Source organism: Penicillium hordei (genome assembly GCF_028827395.1).
Source record: "Penicillium hordei strain IBT 12815 chromosome Unknown utg000004l_segment0_segment0, whole genome shotgun sequence".
NCBI classification, from domain to species: Eukaryota; Fungi; Ascomycota; class Eurotiomycetes; order Eurotiales; family Aspergillaceae; genus Penicillium; species Penicillium hordei.
Window position 1 is genome coordinate 949980 of NW_026623145.1, and position 18359 is coordinate 968338.

Sequence of the window (18359 nt, forward strand, 5' to 3'; positions counted from 1 at the left end):
CAAAAAACCTGTATTCCGTCATTGCAGATGACTTAGGGTTAGTGTTGTTTCAGCGTGATGGCGGCAGGTGGTCTGATCTGCATGGTCATCGGCACTGGGGAATAAATTGACCATCTACAGATTTACTAAATTATTATAGCATATAGCGTAACAAATAATTGAATAAGTACCTCTAGTCATATAGATATTCTGTATTAAAAAGGGGATCTACAGGAAACAACTGATTATCCTAGAAAGCCATCTGAAAGGCCATCCGCCATCTATGGTCGCTATGCACTGCGATACACGGTGGTACGGACTCCGGTCAGGCCGGGGGGATTTTCGTGAATGTGGGATTATACAGGGAATATACGATAAGCCTTTCGGAGTAAGACAAGTAACTCTATTTCAATTACAAAAGTACATTAAAAGATCATTTGCGCCGATCCCGATAAAACCGGCCCCAATACCCGAATCACCAATACCGACCTTAGCAAACTGGGAACGTACACACACCCCGTGGACCCTCAATCCACATGATTACCTCTTGCGACTCTTAGACTTGCTTGCAGCAGCACTGGGAGCCCGGGAACTTGCGGCAGAGGCAGTCTTGCTACCACCCTTGGTGGCCTTGACCTGTTTGGTCGGCTGCAAAACAAAAAAGTTAGGATCAAAGTGACAGATGATCGATTTAGACGAAACTTACAGCAGCTCCATTCTTAGCCTTCTTCTTGGCAGGGGGCGCTTCTTCCATCTCTTCCTCCTCGTCACGGTCACGACCGCGGCCTTTGCCCTCACTGGGCTCGAATTCCTTCGCCACGGTGTTGAGCAGAGTAGTGCAGCGGCGACCGATTTCCACGGGCGTGCGACTGAGCATGAAGAAATCGAATCGGAACAGAGGCGATTCACGAATCTCTTCACGGATGTTTTCATACAAATTTTCGCCTTCGACTCCATACTTGTCCAACATGATCAACAAGAATCGGTCCTCATCTTCGGTATAAACCTTTTTGTTGGTGGTGGACACGGTGTAGTTGATCTTGAGCTGCTGAAGCGGCACACGGTACATCTCCAACTTCTTGCGGAGCATCTTCCGCTGGTGATCTATCTTTCGCACCTTCTCCTCACCCTGATCGATGACTCGGAGGTACTTAGGATAGTCCTGAATCTCGGTATATCGGCGCCAGAAGACTTCGGCATATTCCTTAATCTCATTGGGCTCCTTGCTGTCCACCTCGGTAGCAATACCCTTGTAGTCGGTGCGACCGAACTTGGCAGATCCGTTGATAAATTGCTGGAAGTCACGTCGGTTCCAGGTAGCAAACCCTTCTTCTGACATACGAGCTTTCTCGGCTTGCTCCTCCTCAGTAAGAGGCACAGAGTTGTCAATCTCCTGTTGTTCAAGGTCACGCTCAGCCTCTCGCTCACTGAGCTCCTCTTCGGGACCTTCAGGCAATTGAGCCTTGTAACCAATTTCCTTGTGGAAGTAGGCAGTCTCCTTCTCTTGGAGCTCGTGAAGACCAGGAGGGAAGAATTGCCAGTCATGGACAGTGATTTGTTTAGGAGCACGTGGGACCTTGGGCTTTGTATCGGCGGTTCGGCCTCCAGTGGCCAACGCTTGGCGGTAGTATTTGTCGATGGAATAAAATTGCTCTTTGCGCTCACGCTTGGCTGGGTTGATCCAACTGATGCCAATATCCTTCTTCCGCTCAGTGAAATCTTTGCCGTTCCATTCATACGCACTCTCAGAGGAGAACTTCTGCAAGTCATCAATGCCGAGGGTCTCGTACTTCTTGCTGAGCTCTGCAGTTCGTTCTTCGCCTTTACGCAGGATAGTCTCGATATCTTCATCTTCGGCTACATCGTGTCCATCCCCACCCTTGGTGTTGAAGACGTCGGCAGCACCGTGCTGAATCATACCAAGGAGGTCCTCTTTTGAAGATGCTTTGCTGGCCTGTTGTCCAGCACGACCTTGTTGAATGACAAGCTGATCCAGACGCAGTTTCTGAGCTGCTCGCTCCAGAACCTTCTCTTCAATGGCGTTCTCTGTGATGAATCGGAAAACTTTAACCTGCTTAGTTTGACCAATGCGGTGAGCTCGGTCCATGGCTTGCAAATCAGCTTGCGGGTTCCAGTCACTGTCGAAGAGGACGACGATATCAGCTGAGGTCAAGTTGATACCCAGACCACCAGCTCTGGTGGTGAGAAGGAAAACGAATTTGTCGGATCCGGGTTTGTTGTAGTCATCAATGGCAGCAATGCGGTCCTCGTGCGCCGTGGTACCATCGATACGGCAGTAGTTGTAGTCTCGGAAACAACAGTAATCTTCCAAGATATCCAGTACACGACTCATCTGAGAGAAGATGAGCACACGACTACCATCCGCTTGCATGCGCTTCAGAAGTTTGTCCAGAATGGCCATCTTTCCAGAATTGAAAACAAGATGTTCGTCGGTGGTATACGGAGGGCCTGGTTCAGCTCCCTCGAACAGGTAGGGATGATTGCAACACTTCCGCAGCTGCATAACAATGTTCAACAGGCGGGTCTTGGACTCGCGCTTCCCAGCGGCGCCATTGACGGCGTCAATATCTTTCTCCAGAATTTTCTGGTACCACCTCCGTTGCATTTCAGACATTGGGACATAGAGGTTTAGTTCCTTCTTCGGTAGCAAACTCTTCTCGACGTCACTCTTCACACGCCGAAGCAAGAAAGGGCGGAGAACACGATGGAGTTGCTGTACCACGGTGTCTTGGTCGGACTCCTGGTTTGAGAACCACTGGTCAAATGCCTCGGAATCGCCGAAGACATCTGGGAGAAGGAAGTTGAGCAAGGCCCACAGTTCATGCAGATTGTTTTGTAGCGGAGTACCGGTAATTAGCAACCGATTGCGGGAGTTGAAAAGACGGATGATCTGGGACAACGATGATTCTTCGTTTTTGATCCGATGGGCCTCGTCGATGATAATGTATTCCCAGGCAAACTTCTTCAGGTGCGACTTCTCGCGGAGGATCATTTCATAACTGGTGATACAAACATCGAACTCCTCCTCGACTAAGCGCTCATTGATCAACTGTTGTCGTTCTTCTTTGTTACCTTGGAGTACCAGGACATCGATATCGGGGGTCCACTTTGCGAACTCTCGCTTCCAGTTGTCCAGGGTTGACTTCGGTACGACGACCAAATGAGGCCCGTTAATATCACGAATGTAACGTAGATATCCCAGGAACGAAATCGTCTGTAGGGTCTTGCCGAGACCCATCTCATCGGCCAGGATACCGGAGATACCGTTCTCGTGTAGCGAAACGAGCCAGTTCAAGCCTGCGACCTGGTAATCACGTAGCTCACCGTGGATAAATGCTGGTGACTCTCGGAATACGGTGGTGCTATCGCCGCCCTGCTTCTCATCCTGTAGCAGCTCGGCGTCTTCTTCTTGTTCGGTCCTGCGGCGCCGCTCACTACCAGCACCCCCAGTGCGCTTAGAGCCCTTGCGGGCCTTTTCCTCTGTCTCCGCATTTTGTCGGTCGATTTCTGCCATAATCCCTTTGATTTCAGGGTTTGGATTCGTCTCGATGAAGTGGCGAAAGAGGTCAGTGAGACCGAGAAGGTATCGGAATCGGCGAATCGAATCATCCTCCTGTAAAACATCATGTATCAGCAAAAAATGGTTGTCAGTAATCTTATATTATGACCCATACCTTCGTATTATCGAGGCGGCCATGCTTCTTGCCTAGGATGCTTTTTCTGAGGTGGTTGGCCTCAGATCTGCGCCTACGTCCATCGGCCGCGGCGTCGCCCGCAACGCTGCTTGCAGTGGTGTTGGGATTTGTGTCAGAGTCCTATTCAAACAATTAGCAACTTTCCCTTTCTAACAGCGTTGTAGACCAAAGGTATCGTTACCGTGTAATCTGGGGTGTTTTGGCGGCTCTAGAGTACAAAAGAAAATTAGCATGGGCTTGGGGAATTTGGAACAAAAAAGCAAATATATATATGGGCAATCATGCAGCACTCTGTTCTAGACAAGCGAGTAGGAACAATGTCACATACAGTCATTTGCGCGTCGGCACTATCCACGGGCACCGAAGGGACCGTGTCGTCATTTGTATCAGTCATGGGAGTATCAGGCTGCGAGTCTGGATCAGACGCGAGGACAGGAGCCATGTTTTATCTTTGGTAAACAGAGTGGAGGTGCGTTCGCTGTTTAAACACGTCTTTGAGCGTGCAACAAAGAATATCGGAAGCTCGCGACTAGTCGGATCGCGTAGTGCAGGAAGAAAGAACCAACGGCCGGTCGGAGTGGTGAAGAAGTGAGGGAAATTGTTTGAATATAGTCCAGGATGGATTCAAAGGTTGGAGCGACTCATCAATGGTGATCCCATAGATTGAATGCTACTGAACAATTCCAGACCAGGATTATTGAAGGTATCCAAAGCGCGTCCATGGCAAATGAAGATACCGCCTTTCGGTAGGGCCTACGGTATGGAATATTGTTATTCCGTCGGAAAGTGGGCTTTCTCGTTACCGGGCCAGGGCGGTCATCTGCAACAACCTTGAAAACGAAAGTTCCTCCGTTGACACATCTGAGTGCTGCTTATTGTTGCACAGCTGGGTGAACAACTACCCTTGACATATCTGATTTTAGCTCTATTGGCTCTTGCCTTCTATCTTCTCACAGTCCCTCTCATTTCCACTTCTCTCTTTCACCACTTCCAAGCTCTTCGCTATCGCCATTTGTCCACTGAGGAACGACGCACGGCATAAGAAGTTGCCAATACAAACACTTTCGTCTCCATAACCACTGCTCAACAGGGCCTTGATATTCTTCCCTGCCATGGACTCCATGAGGTCCCTCAATACCTCTCTTCCGAGCTCGACACCCCGCCCGCAACCTCCGGAGCAACTCCTCCAGCAATTCAAGGCGGCAGCTCTGTCCGTCACAAACCTGTACAAGAATGCAGTATGTGAACAAGCCCAGGCAAGGTCGGCAGGATACCAGGACGCGATAGAGGATCTGCTCCACTTCCTTGACCGTGAGAACCTCGGTCTCGGAGACGGAGAGGGGTGGAAGGTTCGACAATGGGCAACCGAAAAATGTGACGGAACTGGATCACAAAGCAGCGATGAAGACGCAGAGGCCGACAAGCGTGACCGAAGTGCTACTCCGGCTACTGTCCGCAAAGAAAAACCTACACCCGAAACAATTGCTCGTCAGCCCCCCACTTCAGCGCCCGCACCCACATCCAAGCCAGAGTCGACCACTCCTCCTCCTCCCTCACAGCTCCACGAAACACCTTCGCTCGCCACACCTGCCATCTTCACCTTCTCCGCTGGTCCTACATACCCTCAGTGTCAAGAGCTCGACATGGATGTGCAGTCGTCGGACAACTCATCTGCGACTATGCAGGACGGCGCTCCTGTGAGTGTCTCAGTGATGCCTCGCAACAGTCGACCACACCATCGTCACAACAACCACCCACGATCAAATGCGCGCCCTTCGCCACGGGAGTCACCCGCTAGTCTTGGGTCCAAGAGGAAATTCACTTTCCCAGATTTCTTCGATCTGTCAGGACTTAACAACGGACGGGATGCATCAGGAGGTGGGAAACGAGGCCGCTTTACCTAGGTCTTGACCCGGATAAAGTATTATATGATGACGAAGTGACGACCATTCCCTTCTGATTGTCACACAGTGGCTGGTTGAGATTTCGGGTATGAAGGTGCTTTTCGGGTGCATAACAAGGAAGGGACATTTTGCATATGGTTTTTTTTTTTTTTTTTGTTCTTCTCTTCCTTGGGTTTCTTTGTTGTCTTCATTGTCTCTTTTTCTTATTATTATTTTTCCCTTCCCCTTGTGACATAGCATATAGACGGATATGCCTGGTGGTGATACCCGATACCCGGAGTGGCAATTATCATTGGCTTGCAACTAAATAACAATCAATATCTTACAAAGCTTCCAACCTGCGCTTCACTATCAAACATCTAGCCTGCTCGGTCCCGGCCTTCATCACATCCCATATGCTTTAGTATGGGTTTAAGGTACAATACTCAATTAAACGCCCGCCACAACCCCATTCCCACTAATGTTGCAGAGATCGAGGCAATCCCCAACTTGCGCGAGCCCATCTTGTATTTTGTGGGGCCTTGCATGATGGCCTTCTCTTGTTTCCGAAGATTGGCCATTCCAGTGTAGTAGCTGTAGACTCCAAGGCCCATAAAAGCAGCAGATCCTGGTACAGGATGTCAGTACAAAACGCCGGTATTATCAGCCCGGATCACGGGCTAAACATAACACATACCAGTCACTCTGCAGGACAAACAGTCGTCGTACTTGTCCTCGGCCAGAGCCTGCTTGGCGTCTTTCGGCTGGGTATCCATGGTGTGCTTATCAGAGGTGAAGAGTGTGTAGAGTGAATTAAACATTTGGAGTAAGAACAAGAACCAAACGCGCACTGTATCACCAGAGCCCGCTTACTATGAGTTGATGTCTGTTGTCTCCAAAAAGTTATCGGAAGGCGGGAATCGGCGGCAAAACACGGGAGCTATGCAATCTACGCGGACACAAGTAATCTCATCATCAGACAACAGTCATCATGAGCGGCGAGATTGATGCCGTTTACATATATGACCAGCAAAAGTGGGATATTCTACACCGGTTTACAAGACCATACTAACCCGTCCTCCCCAGTGCCCCCCTCGTCGAACATGTATATCGATCCCGCCCGCCCTCGGCCTCCGCCATCCTGCCCCTCTACCTTGCCTATGCCGAACCGCGCCCTTCCTTGCTGTACATTCCTAGCGCTTCACCGCCGGTGACGGTATTTTCGACAGTGGAGTCGAATCTGTTGTTTCTTGCAATAAGCGAAGTCGACACGGAGCCGCTTCTAGCATTGGAGTTCCTACATCGCGTGATCGATGTACTTGAGGACTTTGTTGGAGCGCCGCTGCTCGCAACTAAGATCCAGGCCAATTACGATGTTGTTGCGCAGCTTCTTAATGAAATGTGTGATGGAGGGACAGTATGCAATACCGAACCCAATGCATTGCAAGAAGTTGTTGAGGTTCCCGGGTGGATGGGGAAGCTGCTAGGTGGAATCGGAGTACCTGGGTGAGCAGCTCTTGACTTGACAGACGATATTATTTGGCATTAATATGTTCGCGTGGGGTTTAGTACATCTACGCCAACGCTAGGATCTACTAATCCTCTCAAGCAATCCCTCGCCGCCGCCAGTGCATCACAAGGACCCGCCATTCCTTGGCGACGGCCCGGTGTACGGCATACCTCTAATGAGCTATATGTCGACATCATTGAATCTCTTTCTGTTACTATGGCTCCTTCGGGACGACTGCTGTCTGCATTGGTATCCGGCACCATTGCATTTACTGCGAAGATATCGGGAGTCCCGGACCTACTGCTATCGTTATCAGCGCCGGGTGGTCAGCATGTCCTTGGTCGCAAGATTGAACTACCGGTTTTCCATCCATGTGTTCGGCTAGCTCGGTGGAAGGAACGGCCGGGGGAGCTCAGCTTTATACCTCCCGATGGACGGTTTATTTTGGCTGGATATGAAGTGGATCTTCTTCCCATAGATCCTGACCAGGAGGAGCCACCAAGCCATATGGAAAAGCTATTCCTACCTGCTATTGTCGATATTCGCAAATCACTCGGCTCATCTGGTTCCGAGTTTGAGGTTCGACTGACTTTGAACACAAATTTCCCGGGCCAAAGCTCATCTTCGCGGCCTGGAGTTCCCCGAAGCGGATCCGGCACATCAACGCCGTCATTCCTAGGTGGTGGCGGAAGTGGAAGCTCCGGACCAGCACTTGAGGAGGTTGTTGTTAGCGTTCCGATCTCAAAGTCAGTCCGCCATATCACGGACATGCAGGCCAGCCGTGGTGACGCTCAATTCACCCCCTCGAGCGGACTTCTCGAGTGGCGGATTCCCACTGGCAAGGATGCCGGATCATTGACTGGAACAGCCACACTGCGTTGCAGTGTCTCAGGCTATCCATCCGGCGATGATGACTTTGATGACAGCGTCGAGGATGCCGACGAAGACGCCAATGCCAACCTCCTACAAGGCTACTACGAGGCGCCCACCTCTTACAACGACAAATCCGCCAGTACATCCAAGAAAACCAGATCCTCCGACCCATCCAAGCGCAAAAAGAAAAAGAAGAAGTCAACGAAGAAGTCCTCCCGCTCCGCCGCTTTACACCCAGAAGACGTGGAAGAAGATTCCGTTGCAGCTACCAGCCCATCCCCAAATCCCTCCGTACCTCACACCCCCACACCCCCTCTCCAATCACAATCCCAGTATAACGCCCACCTCCCCGCATTCTTCGCCCCATCATCTACATCGCGTCCCACGCGCAGAACCAAAGCCCAGGTCAATGCAAGCCTGATGCCCAACTCAGCGTCGGTGTCCTTCTCCGTGCGGGGCTGGCTTCCGTCTGGTATCAAAGTGGACAGTCTCAACATCGACCAGCGTCGCAGTCGCGGCTTAGGCGAGGGTGTCAAGCCATACAAGGGTGTCAAGTACCTGTGTGTGAGTAATCGCGGCGTGGAACGTCGCTGCTAAAGCCCAATGTACTTGACTTAGTTTCCTTTTTTTCGGTCAGATGAGCCGAGGCATTTGTCTGGTTTAGATAGCGCATTCGATAATCACTGCATTTGACAGCATGAATCATGACATGAATGTTGGATCTGTCTATGAATTTTCAATCAGGGGTTCGTTTACCTTGATGTAATGCCGCAGGCTAGAGGGTTTTGTACAAAAAAACTACATACCTTCCCTTGTATTGTGGGAGCTCTAAGACTCCAATACCATGCCATGATATCTAGATAAACTACTCACCCGCCTACCTAAGGTGACAAAAACACTTGAATGAATTCCAAAAAATACATGGCTCATAAATACAAAACAAAACCATCACCTTAGATAAGAGCAATCAAATCCAAAAAGTACTAGTACTTACCTAGGTGGCAAATTATTTTACTATAGAAAGATCCCGAAGTCATCTGCACATGCTAATCCAAGCCGAAACCCAACTTCTCTTCCAAGACAAGGGGTGATCAGCACCAAAGCAGATCCTAAGCGGGGTATCCAAATTCAGGGGCGAGTGTTCACGTTCATAATTTCGAAGATCGGCGTTCGAGGACCTGTAGGACGACGTAGGCAACTATTATGGGTTAGACTGTGATTTCCAAAAAAGCTTTGATAGGTATGATCTGCAGATTGAATGATTGGAACAGATGTGAAGGCGCATTAGAATGTAAAAGGGGCGACAAAGAAGGAAAAGAGAATGATTCATTAAGATTCACGGATTATGAGCTTAACTTCTTGTTCTCGATTCCAGGGTATGATGACAAGGTGAAAAGGAAATGGTAAAGATAGACATCCTCGGAGGGGAAACAGAATTGAACCAGAACATGAGGTTAGGGGTATATAGAATAGGCAGGGATTATGCGTCTTCATCTGAAGCATATAAGCAGCCACAGACAGGGGTTGGTGCAGGGATCTCAGAGCTTAGTTCTCCTCTTCATCTGAAAGAGAGAAGTCTCCAAGACCAAACTAAACCCACCCAAACAGATTTTTGCAAGATGTAGAAAATATTCACAGAAATGACGGGGGAAACGTGAAGGAAATTAGAGATGATCACTTACTGGCAGCAATAGCAGCAGCTCTGCCAGCTCCAGCCTTCGCACTACCTCCACCCAAAGTGAAGATGTAGCGCAGCCAGCCGAGACTCAGCTTGTTGCCGTTGCGGTCAAAGTCGGGGTGCAGAGCGCTAGCAGCATTGAATTTGCTGATCTTTCCGGCGTACGGTGGGTACCGGATAGCCAGGAGGGACTCCAGCCAGCTTGGGGTGGAAGTGATGGTGCGGCGGTGCACCCAGACGTCAAAGCTGGAGCGGCCGCGGTAAGCACCGTAGCCACTCTCGCCGACACCGCCGAAGGGCAGGGTTGGGATATGCAGCGCGGCGTCGTTGCAGGAAACGCCGCCGGAGCGGGTGGAAGATACAACTAAGAGAGGGGATTAGAATAGCTATCTTTGCGGGGTATCAGATGCAAAACAGGAAAGAGAGAAACTTACTCTTGTTAACGTCAGCCTTGTTACCGAAGGGGTAGAGACCCAGCGGCGTGCTCTGGACACCATTGGCCAGGCTGATGGCCTCGTCGAGGTTCTCCACAGGCAAGATGGGGATGAAGGGACCGAAGCTCTCCTGCGAGCACAGGGAGTCATCAACCGAGTCAACCTGGACAACGGTAGGCTCGATGAACAGCTCCTTCTCATCCATAGTGCCACCCATAAGGATCTGGCCCTTAGTATTATCAAGCATGGACTTGAGACGAGCGAAGGCGGTCTCATTGACGATGCGCGCGTAATCAGGCGAGCCCTTAGCACCCTGGGGGTAGAACTCCTTGTACGCATTCTTGAATTCCTGTACGACCTCCGGAACGAGCGACTTGTCGACCAGCAGGTAGTTCTGGGAGGTGCAGAGCTGGCCGGCGTTCAGGAGCTTGCCCCAGAGCATGCGGCGGGCGACGAGACGCGGGTCCGCACTCTTGGACACGATGGCTGGGTTCATACCGCCAAGCTCGAGCACAACGGGGGTCAGATTCTGTGCAGCGGCCTTGGCGATGATGCGCCCGACGGTGGCACCGCCTGTGAAGAAGATCTTGTCCCACCGTTCGGCGAGCAGGGCCTGTGTCTCGGGGATACCGCCCTGGATGATTTTGTAGCACGAGGGGTCGAGACTGGCCTCGATGATCTTTTGCATGACGGCGGCGCTACGGGGGGCATTTTCGCTAGGCTTGATCACCACTGTGTTTCCGGCGGCGATGGCACCGATGGCGGGGCCGAGAGTTAACTGGAAGGGGAAGTTGAAGGCACTAGGGTGGTAAGGAGCTTGTTAGTCGGGGTATTTCTCATGCGCGTCGTGAGGGAAGGGGGAGATGTACCCAATGACCAGCACAGTACCCAGAGGATCCTTTCTGATCTTAGGGGTCATGAACTTGAAGGCGAGATCAATATCCGAGGCCTTCTCATCCTTGGCCCATTTGTGCAGGTTGCGCGTCGTGAAGACAATGTCGTTCAGGAGCCATCCACTCTCTCCGAGGTTGGTCTCGAACCGAGGCTTGTTCAGGTCCTGGGCGCAGGCCTCCATAATATCCTCCTCATTATCTTTGATACTGGAAAAGTGTTAATGAATTGACCGGAAAGAAAGAAGAACTCAGTACTCACGCCCAGTACAGCTTGCGCAGCTGGACGAGGCGGAACTCCAAGTCGCGGGTCTTGTGCTCATTAAACGCCTTGCGGACCGTGGAGATACGTGCGGGAATCTCCTCAAGCGAAGTCGCTCTAAACTCGGGTAGTGCAACCATGATGAAGGGAAATTAAGATAAATTAAGATAAAAGGTCAAAAAGTGGGAAAGGGAGGAAAGTGACAGGTTGCCTGCGGGTATATAAGTTGGATGTGGACAGTCCCCGCTCCATAACGGCCTAGGGATCTCCATACACCATTGAACAATTACTTAGGCAAATTCTAACTTTCTTCATATCAGCCCCTATTTGTTTTTTGAGGCCCACATGCTCCGAGCTCTCGGCTTATTCTAGTTTAGGTCTTTGCGCCGGTGATAAATATATATATATATATATATATGTATTTTTTTTTTCTCTCTATGTTTAAGGATTAAATTCAAGTCTTAACCTCTATGTAGTGTTACCTCTGAAGGTGTGCCAAAGGTAATATATCCAACCGCGGCTTCACACGAACTACCCCGCTCATGATCGGCGCATCCCTTGGAAGTTCTAGACAAATAAAATAAAAGTGGAGACAATCCTATTAGCTCGGCTTCTATATATGGGCTGTTATATATTCATATAGTTGAATAGCTAGGTAACCCTACCTACCTACATAAGACTTTCGCAAAAGAAAAAATCGTTGAATTGGGGTATCATAAAGAGCGTGGATAACTTGTAATCTACTGAGAATTAATACAGTACTGTACGGTTGATTGTTCCGTTTTACCATCGTAAGGCTTGCCTCATGCGCCGAGTTTCACGATCAAAGCAACTAGAGCGCTTGTTAGGAGTCTTTCCCCATGACTGGGTCGCTTGCTTGCGTTTTTGATTTGGCGACATCGATTCCAGTGGAGCTCGTCTGTCTTGGAACTGCGCCCGCTCAAAGTCAATGTACATTACCCGACCACTGTCCTCATTCCAGACCGTGTTCCCGGGGATTGGGTCATTATGGAGCACGCCTAGTCCGTGAATAGCATGTAGCGAGATCTCGGCTTGTTGAATTAGCCAATTTTGATCGATTCCGTGTCGCTTAGCCAGCGTACCGCCCGCATAGCCCATCAACATCAAATGCACAATCTCCGCGATGCCGTCGTAAGAGAATGGTTGACGGAGAGCTAGGCCACCTAGTAGAACTGGCACGTGCACCCCCTGTATTGGACGAAGACGCGAATACACGCACTCCTCATGTTGGGCGTGTTCGACGAACTCGATAGGCGCACCTTTGCCAACGAAAGTATACCCATGAGACAACAAGGTCACTTTAAAAAGGGCTCCGCGTGTGCCATGAATATGCAAGGACTCACATCCTATATCCAAATCAGGCCGCGGGTCATGTCGGGAAAGTTGCCGATCCAAGAGACGAATGAGTGTCGCCTGACTGATTGTATGTCGACCAACTCCATGATCCAGCACATTGGGACATTTTTGATCCAATGTTTCTCTTGTGACCAAGCCTAAGAGGCACCGTTGTGTACAATACTGGCGAGACTTGCCCTTTGAGTAAGATCCATCTCGTGGCATTGTTGCGGCTGATGATGGCGACAAGGCTGAAGAATCGGCGAAGCGAGAAGCCTGGGGCTGTCGACTCGGGGTGTTTGGGTCAGATCCGTCGGGGGAATCATCAGACTCGGATGAGCTCCGAGCTTCCAACGGAGTGCAGGACGAGAAACCTGCAATAGTAGACTTTGATCGTGTCTTGACAGGAGACACACGACAGTATTTGCTTCTGCTCTGTGGGGATTTGAATACTGAAGAGGGCACATCCAGCACCGATATTTCAGCCCAAAGGTCGTCATATACCATTTCCCATCTGTCCAGTTTGTTCGCTGCCCAGTTTTGCCACTGGATACCCCGTTGCGGTGTTTGCAAAGCACGGAGGGTAAAGGCCAACACCTGGCCGAGTGCTGTCAAGTGTAATCTGTTATCGTCACTTGGGTTACCGGTCCATCCAGTTGTATCACCAACGTCTTCTCTCGGCACTGATAGATAATAGTATACAGTGGAAGGATCGTCGTGTGGAACACGAATAAATATAAATGCTTCGCCAGTACACACATATCCATACTCCATCCCGCCATTGATCATGTAGGAAAATGCCTGTGTGATGACTGCAGCCACAACGCGTTGGCAAGTTTCTTCTGGCTTCTCAGCTTCCTGATAACGGACCACCTGGTCCAACTCCATTTCCCGAAGCCCCGCTTTTATATGAGCGAGCGTGAGCTTATGTGGCGCTTTGTATTCGACAATGAAGGCCGGAACCTTTTCCTCGGGGCCTTTGTTGTACACACAAAACTGGTCCGCTCGGGGTCGAGAAGGCTTTTGCGGCGCAAGCCCTTGGTGTTTCACAACTGGCTGAGCCGGGAGCGGTAGTCGAGACTTATGGGACTGCTTCGCGGTCAATCGCCCTGAGCGACGCGGTTGTTCCTGCGCCAAGCTTAGGGATCCCATATCGGCAACTATGTTTGATTTGTCCGTCAATGTGTTCGCATGGTTTTCGAAGGCCACATTTCCATTAAGGCGAAAGACTTGTCGGAGTTGAGGGCTTGCATAGAGTTGCTCGATGACCTCGGCGACACGCGACTCGATCGTTAACCGTTCAAAATAGCCGAGATCGAGCTCTGAACTCAACATTCTTTGTCGTATGTCTTTCCCGTATTGCTCGAGCACAAGCAACGGTAAAAAGTGGCGCTGGGTGACAAAGTCGATGCCCATGAGATCTGCCTATACGGCTGTCTGCTCCTGTGGGAACCCCATCCACTCCCGGATCTTGGCTGGGCGAAGCTTATTGTCTGCATTTGCCGGATCGCCTTTAGTTGACGAGTCTGGGTTTGTTTGTATACCCAGGCCAAGAAATAAGTGAGCATGGCAAGCGTCGAGGAACTCTGGAAGGGTGGTTTCTCGATTTCGCGTTGTTTAGCCTCGTTTTCGCGTTGTTCGGCTTCTGCAAGACGTCGCCGCAATTCAGGTATATCATGCTCCATTCTTGACTTATTCAAGGTCAAGATGAGATACAGTGTAAAGCAACCCGTTAATGGGGTGATTTGTGTTGGTCGCCCTTTCTAGGAGCCGCAAGCAAGCTGGAAAACACTAGCCCCGCTTTCCCTAGCCAATCAAATCCCGCAAACTTGCATAGTAAGTCTTGGGTTTGAAATGCTCTTGTGGACGTAAAGACTAGAATCGATATCGAGATGACATTTGGGATGATTTTGGGTATGTATTTTGGGACAACTTTTGGGGTGGTTTTTTTCCTGTGTCAATATTATAGCCAGAAATATGTAGCCTATACCAATGAAATGTGACAGAAAGCTGGCGTACGAACAATGTATGGTATAGATGACCAATGTTGAAGACTCTAACGTATTTCACTACCGAGCTGCGCACCCCAGAACACATAACGTATTTCACATACGAGCCGGCCACACAAGCGAGCCGACCACCCCAAAACACCATAGTAAATGCGATATATTGCAACTTGATATCTCAACAATAGTGGCCTATATAGAGATTTCCTTATAGCCTAATATTTTTTAGGTAGTTTCTAGCCTCTCTAGGGAGTTTAGGAAATATATATGACTTTGTGATTGCGATATATACATATATTTCTACTTTTTAGTAACGTAATTTTTGGTAATTTTTGAAATAATGATAATATAGCCTCTTAATTTCTTTAAGATTGATATATACTACTAATATATCTTATCAATAACTATCGACAAATAAGGAGATAAAATGAAAAGTTGGTTGTTGAGATATAAATGTAGAATATATCGCATTTAATGGTGTTTTGGGGTGGCCGGCTCGCTTGTGTGGCCGGCTCGTATGTGAAATACGTTACTGGAATAACGTAAATATGCTAGTCACGTGATATGTAGATATATTGATAGGGTTACAGTGTCATCCTGCTGGTTAGCTGGACATCGTATGCATTTACACATTCTCACAGTGGTCAATGTCTTTTGTATATAGCTACCGTGCGACTTGAATATGATTTGTTGAGACAGATTTCTTGATTCCCTGTTCGCCTGGCTTCCATTGGCTATTTAGCTAGCTTGAGTATGTTTATAGAAAAATAACAAATCATGAATTCTCTTACAAGGATCCAAGTTCTCTCCTGTTTTGTCATTATTTTATTGATGTACAACCTTGGAAGACAGTCTTTGAACTCGACAATCCACCTGGTAGATGGCTGCTTAGGTATAAAATGACACAGCAGATTCACTTCAGAACAAAGGATAGGCTGGTAGCGTTGCTTGCATTCTCTATCGTCACTATGGTCAATATATCTGATAGATGCATCATCTATTCTAACGTGTTGTAATTTTAACGAGACCGTATAATGCTCCACACCCCCTCCCGAACGGAGTGCCCGAGAGTCCATTTCTTGGGCTTATGTTCTTTTCCGCCCAACTCTCAGGTCCTCTTACGGATTGCGAACATAGCATCATACAAAGCTTTTCTACAGGTCCCCATCTATAAATGCACCAGAATATTTCTGAAATAATCACATTCATTCAAGCCAAGAATCAAATATGCTGTGGTTTCTAAAATGCAAAATAAATCGGCCCACCATCCAATAAGAGAGCAGGACCGACAGGGAATCAAATCAAGATCGTAGAGGAAAAAAAAGGAAAACGCCACAATCAACACAAGACATCATAAGACATCAAGCACATATATAAAGATAGACAGCCAAGACCATCAGGGTATCAACATGAGCCGGCACGAAAAATCAGTTCTTGAACTGATCCTCGGTCACACCCTTACCCATAGCAGCAGTACTACTAACACCACCCGAAACCATCTTCAGCAGATTATCAACGTAGTTAGCACCACTCCATTTCTGGTGGGTGACGACGTCAACGCCCTGTTCCATCTCCGGCTCCTGGACCAGCTCGCCGTAGGCGCGCATGCCGTTCTGCGAGAACGCCTTCGCGAACTGGTGCGAGATAAGCGCGGTAGTGTGCAATCCAGCCAGAGTGATGAACTGCCACGAGTAGCCGAGCTCGCCGAGACGCTTGATGTATGTCTCCTGCTCGTCGCGAGGCATGGCCTTCTTCCAGTTGAAGGAGGGAGAGAGGTTGTAGGCGAGTCTAGTGGGGTTTGTTAGTAAGGGTTCTAGTGTACGGGAGAAACTCAGGGTGGAAAATCTTACTTTTGCTCGGGCCACACGGCGTGAACACCGTCGGCGAATTCCTTCGCCTGCTTGTAGTCGGGCAGCTTGCTCTCCATCCAGATGAGATCGGCGAAGGGAGCGTATGCGACGGCGCGGTTGACGGCGCACTGGGTGCCGCCCTGGTAGCGGTAGAAGCCCTCGCGGGTACGGGGGGATTCCCAGTTCCAGAAGATGTCGACGCCGGCGAGGCTCTTGGCAATGGCGCGGGATTCGGTGTTGCTCTTGCCCTTGGAGGCAGTGAGGTACTGATCGATGAGGGCCTTCTTGTTGGCGTTGGAGCCGGCGTTAATAGTGTCGATGACAGCTTCGCTGAAGAGCTTGAGGCCGGCCTGGGCGGTCCATTGGTCCTCAATTTCCTGCAGCTGAGCACCGTTCTTGCCAGCCTGCTCAGCGGCCACCATCAGGTCGTTGAGAGGCTGGATGCTTGAGTTTGTGGAGCCGACGATGAAGGCGTGGTCGCGGTGGTCAATGGTTGATGTGATGAGGGTGGCGGCCTCGGAGTCAGTACGGGCGATGGCCAGGAGGTCAGAGCCCATGATATCGGCCTGGGCGCGGATGGCAACCAGACGGTTGATGTGCTCGCTGATGGGGACGAGGACCTTGCCGGCCATGTGGCCGCACTTCTTTGTGCCGGGGGCCTGATCTTCGATGTGGATACCGGCGGCACCACGCTCGACAAACAGCTTGGTTAGCTTCATGATAGCGGTCAAACCGCCGTGTCCGGTGTCGGCATCGGCGATAATGGGTCGCAGGTAGTCGACGTTGGCGACGTTTCCTCGCTGGCCGGCGGGGGTAGTAACGCGCTCCTCGCGCTGTTTACGGTCATGGAAGAGCTGTGCCATGAACAGCTGGTTCACCTTGCGAGGCACGGTGTCCTATTGGGGTAATTGTAAGTATGCGCCAACTTTTGATATCGCTAGTATATTCAACGTACCATGGGGTAATCTGCCAGATCGGGGGAGGGCTCATCGGTTGACGAAGCAGTAGACGAACTCTGCCAGCCAGAGACGTAGATAGTATCGAGGAACTTGCACATTTGAGTGATCATGGTAGGCTCTAGACATCCGTAGGTGTAGCTGGCCTGCTTGTTCTGTTCGTGAAGTGTATAGTTAGTATCTTTAGGATCGTGGAGGGTCCACATTTCCCAGCTAAACTTACCTGGAAGTTTGATTCGACAATACCCCAGAGCTTCTTTGCTTGCACATTGGACGGGTAATCGATCTTCAGGTTACCACGCTTGGCCACAATCTGCTCGGCTGTGAAAGGCCGCTTGGTGTAGCGCCACCGAGAGTCCTTCCACCAGTTTTGAACAGCCTGAACCTCCGCCGCAAACTGGCGGTCCTCATCTTCGTGTAGACCCATGACTTTTTGGTATAATACAGAAAAAGAAGGTTACAAATATAATCAAATAATATATGCAGGCGTGGAAGTGTCACGTCCGTTCCAATGGTAATCCAAATATAGACTGAAAGAAATATAGAAAGGAATATCCAGGTAAGAAGGGAATCGAAGCTGTAATAAAAAAGAAGAAGTGATCACAAGCCAGAACAACCTAGGGTACTTATTAAACATTCCAATGCGTCACTGTCGGTAAACGTTCGGCTGACCGGGAACCAAGCCAATACTTCCTAATTTCCCAATTGCCTAGGTACACACTTTCTCATCTTTCACGGGCAAAGCGCTCCGAAAGGCGGAAGGCGGGTATAACTGGGCTCGGAAGAGAGGATCCAGGCTTTGATGATCCTCGGTCTAATGGGACAACCCTTTGCCACTGCTGACTGGGCCAAATCTTCCATTGATGTGATAATCAGCATCTCACTGGAATGTAGAGAGTATTGCATCCTATGTGCCTTTTTTTTTATCCTTTTTCCTTCTTGGTTGTTCAAGTTGATGTGATATTG

At 49.7% G+C, this 18359-nt stretch overlaps 8 protein-coding genes across 8 annotated transcripts; 2 read left to right on the forward strand and 6 right to left on the reverse strand.

Annotated features, from left to right (window-relative positions):
- Window positions 1–471: 471 nt before the first annotated feature.
- On the reverse strand, window positions 472–4137 carry N7537_007628 (uncharacterized protein; the record flags this gene model as incomplete). Its single annotated transcript, XM_056898683.1, has 4 exons — window positions 472–627; window positions 686–3613; window positions 3675–3815; window positions 4024–4137. The coding sequence occupies 4 exons, from the start codon at window positions 4135–4137 to the stop codon at window positions 520–522; spliced, it is 3291 nt and encodes a 1096-aa protein (XP_056750759.1). The 3' UTR covers window positions 472–519.
- A 670-nt stretch (window positions 4138–4807) lies between these two features.
- Window positions 4808–5599, forward strand: N7537_007629 (uncharacterized protein; the record flags this gene model as incomplete). The annotated part of the gene is made up of 1 exon (XM_056898684.1): window positions 4808–5599. The coding sequence occupies one exon, from the start codon at window positions 4808–4810 to the stop codon at window positions 5597–5599; it is 792 nt and encodes a 263-aa protein (XP_056750760.1).
- A 425-nt stretch (window positions 5600–6024) lies between these two features.
- Window positions 6025–6400, reverse strand: N7537_007630 (uncharacterized protein; the record flags this gene model as incomplete). The annotated part of the gene is made up of 2 exons (XM_056898685.1): window positions 6276–6400; window positions 6025–6206 (listed from the first exon to the last, which is right to left on the reverse strand). The coding sequence occupies exons 1-2, from the start codon at window positions 6397–6399 to the stop codon at window positions 6025–6027; spliced, it is 306 nt and encodes a 101-aa protein (XP_056750761.1). The 5' UTR covers window position 6400.
- A 169-nt stretch (window positions 6401–6569) lies between these two features.
- Window positions 6570–8558, forward strand: N7537_007631 (putative AP-3 adaptor complex subunit mu; the record flags this gene model as incomplete). The annotated part of the gene is made up of 3 exons (XM_056898686.1): window positions 6570–6613; window positions 6665–7084; window positions 7148–8558. The coding sequence occupies 3 exons, from the start codon at window positions 6570–6572 to the stop codon at window positions 8556–8558; spliced, it is 1875 nt and encodes a 624-aa protein (XP_056750762.1).
- A 1077-nt stretch (window positions 8559–9635) lies between these two features.
- N7537_007632 (hexadecenal dehydrogenase) lies at window positions 9636–11365 on the reverse strand (the record flags this gene model as incomplete). Its single annotated transcript, XM_056898687.1, has 4 exons — window positions 9636–10003; window positions 10074–10873; window positions 10943–11173; window positions 11226–11365. The coding sequence occupies 4 exons, from the start codon at window positions 11363–11365 to the stop codon at window positions 9636–9638; spliced, it is 1539 nt and encodes a 512-aa protein (XP_056750763.1).
- A 643-nt stretch (window positions 11366–12008) lies between these two features.
- On the reverse strand, window positions 12009–13916 carry N7537_007633 (uncharacterized protein; the record flags this gene model as incomplete). The annotated part of the gene is made up of 1 exon (XM_056898688.1): window positions 12009–13916. One exon carries the CDS (start codon window positions 13914–13916, stop codon window positions 12009–12011), a length of 1908 nt encoding a protein of 635 aa, XP_056750764.1.
- Window positions 13917–14006: 90 nt separating this feature from the next.
- On the reverse strand, window positions 14007–14266 carry N7537_007634 (uncharacterized protein; the record flags this gene model as incomplete). The annotated part of the gene is given in 2 exon segments (XM_056898689.1): window positions 14007–14092; window positions 14104–14266. 2 exon segments carry the CDS (start codon window positions 14264–14266, stop codon window positions 14007–14009), a joined length of 249 nt encoding a protein of 82 aa, XP_056750765.1.
- A 1748-nt stretch (window positions 14267–16014) lies between these two features.
- Window positions 16015–17820, reverse strand: N7537_007635 (isocitrate lyase 1; the record flags this gene model as incomplete). Its single annotated transcript, XM_056898690.1, has 4 exons — window positions 16015–16375; window positions 16438–17333; window positions 17393–17548; window positions 17617–17820. The coding sequence occupies 4 exons, from the start codon at window positions 17818–17820 to the stop codon at window positions 16015–16017; spliced, it is 1617 nt and encodes a 538-aa protein (XP_056750766.1).
- Between the last annotated feature and the right edge of the window lie 539 nt (window positions 17821–18359).